This window comes from Pinus tabuliformis, chromosome 7 (assembly GCF_031772625.1).
Source record: "Pinus tabuliformis cultivar Carrire ecotype Pingquan chromosome 7, CPIR1, whole genome shotgun sequence".
NCBI classification, from domain to species: Eukaryota; Viridiplantae; Streptophyta; class Pinopsida; order Pinales; family Pinaceae; genus Pinus; species Pinus tabuliformis.
The window spans coordinates 801,682,284-801,689,700 of NC_142293.1; the positions used below are offsets into that span (position 1 = coordinate 801,682,284).

The 7,417-nt window shown below is 40.0% G+C and overlaps 1 protein-coding gene across 1 annotated transcript in view; it reads left to right on the plus strand.

Annotated features, from left to right (window-relative positions):
• LOC149249990 (uncharacterized) overlaps nt 1-6,818 on the plus strand; it is a 607,156-nt gene extending 600,338 nt beyond the window's left edge. The window contains exon 8 of the mRNA XM_089453532.1: nt 6,376-6,818. Coding sequence (XP_089309658.1) covers nt 6,376-6,625 — 250 coding nt within the window. The 3' untranslated portion in view covers nt 6,626-6,818. The remainder of the gene's footprint in view (nt 1-6,375) is intronic.
• The last annotated feature ends 599 nt before the right edge of the window (nt 6,819-7,417 follow it).

The following is a 7,417-nucleotide window of genomic DNA, read 5'->3' on the forward strand; positions in this document are numbered from 1 at the left end:
AGCCCAACAGGGAGGTCAAATTGGGAGATCAGTTACTTACTTCTCAGTAACTAAGTTGCAATGCAGTAGTGGGCAGCACGATGCAGCTTGATGAGAGGAGGTGCAGTGCAGATGCAATGTTGGGAGAAAGGAACAACAGCAACACAAATGCAGAGGGAGTTGCAGTGCAGATGCAGTGTTGGGAGAAAGAACCAATAGCAGCATAGAGTAGTACAGATGCAGAGGAAGGTGCAATGCGGATGCAGTGCTGGGAGAGGACCAACAGCAGCATAGATGCAGCAGTGGCAGTGGCAGAACCATGGGCAACAGTACAGGATGCAGCAGTGCAGAGGATGTTGGGCAGGGAGGCCTAGCATCAGCACAGGTACCGATGCCGAATGATCAAAGTAATACTCAATGAGGAGTATTGCTAGAGCACAGTCCTCGCTCAGAGGGAGTGTTGATTTCAGGTAGCATCGGATTTGCTCTAGCCACAAAATTTGGTGGAGAGGTTGGGGCACATGAGATCTCCAATACCCAGAAAGGGTTTGGGAAGATTCTAAACAGACTAGGAGATATTAAAATAATTAATATTTTTAATGGAGTCCCTAAGTCTAAACTTAGGGAAAATAAAATATTAATGTGTATTAATATGAATCTGTGTTAGAATGGTCCAAAAAGACATGGATCAAGCGAGATCTAATCTTAGTTGTTGATTAGGGACTTAATCTCGGCCATTGAGATATCAACAGGAAAAGTATAAGAGGAGGCTTGAGAGTCACTTGGAGAGCACACCAGATGATCAGTCATTCTATTCTCTAGGGCAGGGTTTGCTAAGAGAGATAGAATCAGAGATTGGGAGAGCAACTGAGGGCATTGAGTATAGAGAGACAGAGAGGCAAAGATAATGTCGGGATAGCAGCAAAGCAACTAGAGAAAGAGACATAGGGCCTCCTGGGGCTTACGCAGGCCAAGATTGGCTGACGCAGTGCCAGCGTTGGGCTAGGAGAGGCTGATGCAGTCCAGATTGGGCAGACGTTGGGGTTTTTGGGGCAGATTGGTGCTGAGTAGCTGTCGGAAGGATTATTCGGGGTTTCAGCTAGTAGATTTGTCAAAAACTGAGAGGTATTACTGCAAAGGAAATTCTCTGTTGGGTAGGCCAGTTACGGCACCCAGATTGTACTTTGTGCTTAATAAGAAAACCCTTCAGATAGCTACACAGATTTTCCCACATTGGATTTTTCCGGGGACATTAGTCCAAAAATAATGGTGTCATGTGGTGTGTTTGTTCTTGTTTGTTTTAGTTGTTGATCTGTAATATGTTGAGCATGCACTGGTGTTTATTTTCAGTATTTACTTTGTAAATAACTTGTTAAGGAAAAATAACAAGTAGGTAGGAATAAATCAGAAAAAGTGCATGAAGGGTTTCTACCTAGGTAAACTTAGAAACTTCAACAGTACCATACCTATAATTTCTGGAGACAATAAGGATGTTTTTTCTCTTCCCTATAGCATCAGACTCCAAATGGAAAAAATTGCAAAATGACAGGGCAAGAGTTATGCTCTTTCCTCTTTTAAATACACCAGAAACACCAAACTCCGGGTGGAAAGTGGCAAGAGCATTTGTCTTCAATCTAACATCTATCCATCCATGGTAAGTGCAATGCATCAATAAATGAAGGACACGCAAATCAAACTTTAATCACATAAAATCTCCTATCAACTCCAAGAAATCAGCATTCCAAAATTGAAAACTCAATTTAATGTCCAAGTTCAGACATAGTTATGAACAAATGAAAGGGTTTCCATCCATGAATATCATCCATCCTTTGCAGTATATGTAGACAAATATATAGAGACAAACTTTTTTGACAAAAAACCATTGTTGATACCTGCAAAGGATAAAAAGGTAAAAAACAATAAGGCTCCTCATAGCTTATTGAAGCTCTATCTTTCTTTTTTTTATTTTGAATTATGAAGGAAACCCTTTAAATTTAGCCAAATAAGTTGCTTAGCCAAAACGTATTCATATGGAAATGTTTTAATCAAAAACCATGTGATGACAATAATTTGCATCTAAGTCTGTTTTATGAGCATTCTCAAATTTTTCTTTGGTTGTGTTACCCACCATTTTGTGGGTAATATCCCTAGGAGAATTTTTGTCTTCCAAGATGGTCCTTAGTCGGCAACTGGCAGCGTCTTGCAACCACCAACTAGCTCGTTGTGTCATTTCTCTGCCACTTGAGCCAACCATGTGGTCCCTCACCCATCTGTGATGATCGTATGTTTGAAGCTGGGCCTCCCGAGCCTAAAGGTATGCCTTGTCATTTAGTAATTGATTATTGTAGTTTTCTTATCATGGATACTTTTGGGCATGGATTAATGAGGGGATTTGATGGAAATAGTGGGCTAGGTTTGTTCTCTTGTCCCATAGACTTCGTTTGGATGTTAACCTTGGACCCTAGTCCCCTGGGATCTCTTTTACTGACCTTTGGGCTTTAGGGATGGAACTACATGGGAAACCCTGATTTTGGTTACATGGTCCCGCTCCTTCATCCACATATATCACTCCCCTTTCACTCATTATAACCCCATTCATCGTTTCTCCCACTCGGGTCCACATTCCTCCATTGGATCCACATAGGGTTAGCCTTCCCGCTCCTCTTGCCCACACCTTGGGTCAGGCTTGAAATGATGCCCGGAGGTTGATTCAGCTGAAAAGAAAAGTAAAAGCATAATTGGCCACATCCAACAGGAAAATGTACCACAAAATGCAAAAGATGGTCGAGACAAACACATCCAACACGTGGGAAAAAACCAATACATGAGCTCTACCCCATTATCATGGCCATCACCCTGGTTCCTATAAGCCCTAGATGAGCTTCCTTTATCATTCAGGAACCCATGATTGTCCCAACCCCTGGTGGGCAATGAACCGCCCTACCTTAAAGGGGATATCCACTGCTATACCTTGCACATCATGCTCTTATGCCTTGAGCCCCGAGTATTTAATAAAAGAAAAATCATAAAAGGCAAGAGGCATATAAAAAAGGGTGGAAAAATCAAGGTTGGGGCACCTCATCCACCATGATTTCTCCCTTCTATGCATAATATATCCAAGTGTGGGCTTCCCTTTTACTAGCTACCCTTGTACCCCAACATGTGGCCCAAGGCTGCTTGATCTAGATTTAAACAGGAACACAACAAATTACAGAGATAACCATAAACACAGAGATGCAGCGGAAATAATACTTCATTTCATTAATGTAAAATACTGAAATATGCTTACAAACAGAAATGGAAATACACCAGCTAGGGCGATGGTAGCTCATCTCTGAGAAGAGAAGTGGCGGCTACAGGCCTCTGAAATGAACCACAATGAGGCTCAAGGGCCTTTTTATTATTGAACCATAAGAGAAAACCCTAAACAACCAAAACCCTAACCCGAGGAGATGTAACACCAAGAGTTTATGGGCCCTGTTGGGGTGAGTTGGACAACCAACTTCTCGGGGTCGTGACTTGGTCATATTATCTCTGTTTGACGCGCATGATAGCCCGTTCGAAAGATCTCTTCGAGGACTACGACGAAAAAGATGATTTTAAACAAAAAATCGTTGGCGGTAGATTTCCCAAAAAACGTCGTTTAGGGCCTCAAAATGGCTCTGGAAGTTCAGGACCCGAAAAACTGTTAAAAATAGTAAACAGAAGTTTAAGACCCGAAAAACTGCTAAAAATAGTAAACTATGCTACAACTCAAGAAACTAAAAACTGAAAGAAGCAATGGTGGGGGTCCAAGTGGAATTGGCGGGTGGCCACCAATATCCACCTAGATCACTGCCCCTTTCATTCCCTACTTCATTCATCTCTTTATCACATGCCACCACCCTTTGAAGTATGTACCTTGGACATACTATCCCATTTAAAGGTAGAAACCACCTAATAGGGTACCTCGTTAACCCCATTTGGAGCTTGGAGACATTAGCACATCAGCATACAAGTCCTAGGTCATCTACTTGGAGACCCATGAGGTTACTTGTGTGCCCTCACACCCATTGGGAACACCACAGGTTTATTATTTGGAGAACAAGGGGCCAACCCCTTCTCCACTACTTTTGGGAATCCTATTCATCATTATGGCACTTTTGGACTTCATCGGGCTTCTTAGAAGGCCCAACGACATGTATTATTGATCATTTGACCTCTTGAGAGGCTTATTCTTTTTTTTATGAGCTAGTTTGGTGGGCTTATCACCAAAAGTTAGTTATTTTGCACATTATTTTATTCTAGGGGCTAATGTAGGCCTAATTAGCTAAATCAAACTTATTAGAAGTGTATAAATACAAGTGATGTGAATTCATTTTAGCATCATCACTTGGATTGGACTTGTATCTCTCTTGAGAATTTCGTTATCCTTCTTGGAGGACGAATTTTGGAGCATGGAATGAATTTTGATGTTTGGATTATTTTCTCTTGTCTTGGAGCTTCTTGATTGGCAAATTCTTGATGGTTGGATATACTCTTAATACATGTAAGTACAATTTAATGCTATTTTCTTTTCTATTCTTGTCACATACATTGTTGCTGGGATTTTGCTATACTAGGGCTAATTTACTGCATCCATTTATGCAAAGTTGTGGAAATTTGTTTTCTAGATAGCGATGCTTCATGTATGGGCCATGTATTATGAATGAATGTTCCTAGAGATGCTTTTTCATTGAAACTCATCTTGATAAGCCATCAATATTGCAAAACGAAGTATAAATTTTTTGAAATTGCTTTTGTTGTTGCCCTAATGCTATGCGAAGTTGTCTTTGAGGCCTCCTTGACATAGAAAATTCAATGTCCATAGTCATAATTACTCTTCACTTCAAATCTCCCCAAAGGATTAGGTATTGGTCCACCATAAGGCGATCAACTTAAACCTATTTTCCTTTTCCCCTCTTCTCTTCTCTAGGTCTAGTCCTCTAGGTCACCTAGGGCATCAATTATCTCACAATCTACCAATCCAAATACTTCGATTTATGGTCCACAACTGAGTCAATGTGTCGTCAAGAAGCCCTCCAAATTTCATGAGATTTTGACGGTGAAATCTTGAGATATCACAAGCCCTATCTCGAAGACCAATTTGTGCCCTCGGTTTACCTTAGGCTAGAAACCTCACTGGGATCCTTGCATTTCCTTCCATTGAAAAATCATTCCTTGATCCCTTTCCCCTCCCTAATTAGGTCAAGCATATCATTGGTTGCTAAATCCTATCCCTTTGACCTAACCTCGGGTCCACTTGGTCCTGTGTGGCCCCATGCACTATCAAGGTCAATTCTTCAAAGATCACTGAAACCCAAGTTTCCACTAAAATTCTAGGGCTTAAGGATCTCCTTTATAAGACACATACTCAAAACCTAACCCTTGAAATTCTTCCCAAGCCCTTCCTTGAAAGCCTTTCATCTTGTCTTCCAAGACAAGCAAGTGACATCTTTGAGCCTCTCTTGTGAATAGGCTTCCAGGATCACCCCTCGCCCTATCATTGGTCCATCCATTTCATAATCCTTATCATAACGGGTCTCCTCCCATCGGTGAAAGTCCGTAAAGAGTAGAGAGCCTTAGCCGAGGTGACAGTGGGCAATCACTCCATTGTTGCCGTTAGCCTAGTAGTAGCCCTTCAAGGATCCCCTTTTAGGACCCCTGCTAATTTGAGCGGTAACAAGTTGCTTTTCAGCTTTCATATTTCTGCATGAATTGGGTCTCAATAAAAAATGCATCTCATCAGCAATGAGGAAGATATTTTCCAAGTGACTTCTAAATTTACGAATTTTTTTACGATAAAGAATGTACATAAAAGTCTCAGTGTCTTTGGTTTAAAGCACTAACAAGTTCTACCTAATAGTGTGTGTTAAATTTACTAAGATGTTAGTTTTGGTTTGTAGACTTAAATTTGTTTCCTTCTTCCAAACAGAAATTAGGTGCTTTAGGAAGTTGTCTTTAAGCAGTTGTGCCAGGGATATCTACCATCTGTACTGAATCTGTCTGGAAAATTCCATGAGAAATAATGTCTTGATCTTAAATTTGTTAACATTGATGTTTAGAATTAAAAAAGCATCTTTGCAAATTGCTTCGTTTAATCACAGTTTTTGTAGGAGTGCTGAAGCTTGTCTTTACCTATCAACATTATGGGGACAGTTATTTCTTGCTCAGTCACAATCGTCCATTTTTCTGGCAATGCCTTTAGGAAGTTATTCCCAGTATGATGATTCAAACAAGGCCATTTTTAGTTATAAATTATATCCAAGGATCAATATTCTTCGTAGTTATGTTGCATTTGATGTCTTTTAAGTTTACAGCACGAGGATTTCTTCTGAAGTCTGGTAATGCTAATTAGTTGAATCGTTTTTGGTACAGAAATTGGGAGCTCATGGGTCCGTGGACAGGAGCAACAATTACAGTCCCAACAAAATATATAGTTGGAGACAAAGACTTGGTATACACGACACCTGGAACAAAGAACTTTGTTCATGGAGAGGGCTTGAAGAAAAGTGTTCCCTTTCTAGATGAAGTAGTTGTTATTGATGGTCATCACTTCATCCAGCAGGAGAAACCAAATGAAGTTTCTGATCATATTCTCAAATTCTTTGGAAGACTGTCAACCTGACAGCCATGTGAACTTGAAGTTGTTGATAGTTGTTTGTTGAAGACATAAGAATGCTTGGATGTACATGTTTTTATATTAGTTGGATTAGATATTTTTAATGCTTTATGAAAACTTAACTGGTCCCGGACAACTTAAACAAGTTGATGTTAGGAAAAAATTAAATGCTTTATAATAAATGATGTGGTGATGGTAATATCGTTTTGTTGGGCTCCAGGTTTACTTTTGGTCTTGTTCTTATTAACTACATTATGACTCTAATTTTGTTAAGCACGAGTGGTAGCCTGAAGTCTGGCTTATGCCAGTCAATTTTCTTCACTGTTGACAAGCTGTTGAAAATACAGCATATCTCACTGAGAAAGCCTTGGAGACCTGGAATATCATCTGGTCAGTAAATCAAAGAAAATAAAAGGAGAATTGAGGTGTATTTCTTATTGGTACCTAACAAGATTTAGTGATGAACATATTTTAGTAGAACGCAACACAAATGTGTATGGCAGTTATCCTCAAAATAGACTAAACAAAGATTGTCAGCCGTTTCGTATCTGTAGGCTAAAAGTTAAAAACATAATTCAGACAACCATATTCATTATTCCCCTTTGTCGTTCACTGTCAAGCTTTTGACAGCCAGGTATTGCGTATCCTAAACTTTATGGCAAGTACTAAGTTGTGACAACCCTAAATGCAGGGGTCTTATGTCATCAAGGTAATGAGGTTTCCATTTAATCTAGTAAACCTTGTAATTACCTAGAGGTTGGGACTCAGCAGGGAAAATCGCACAATTACAGCCTCAAC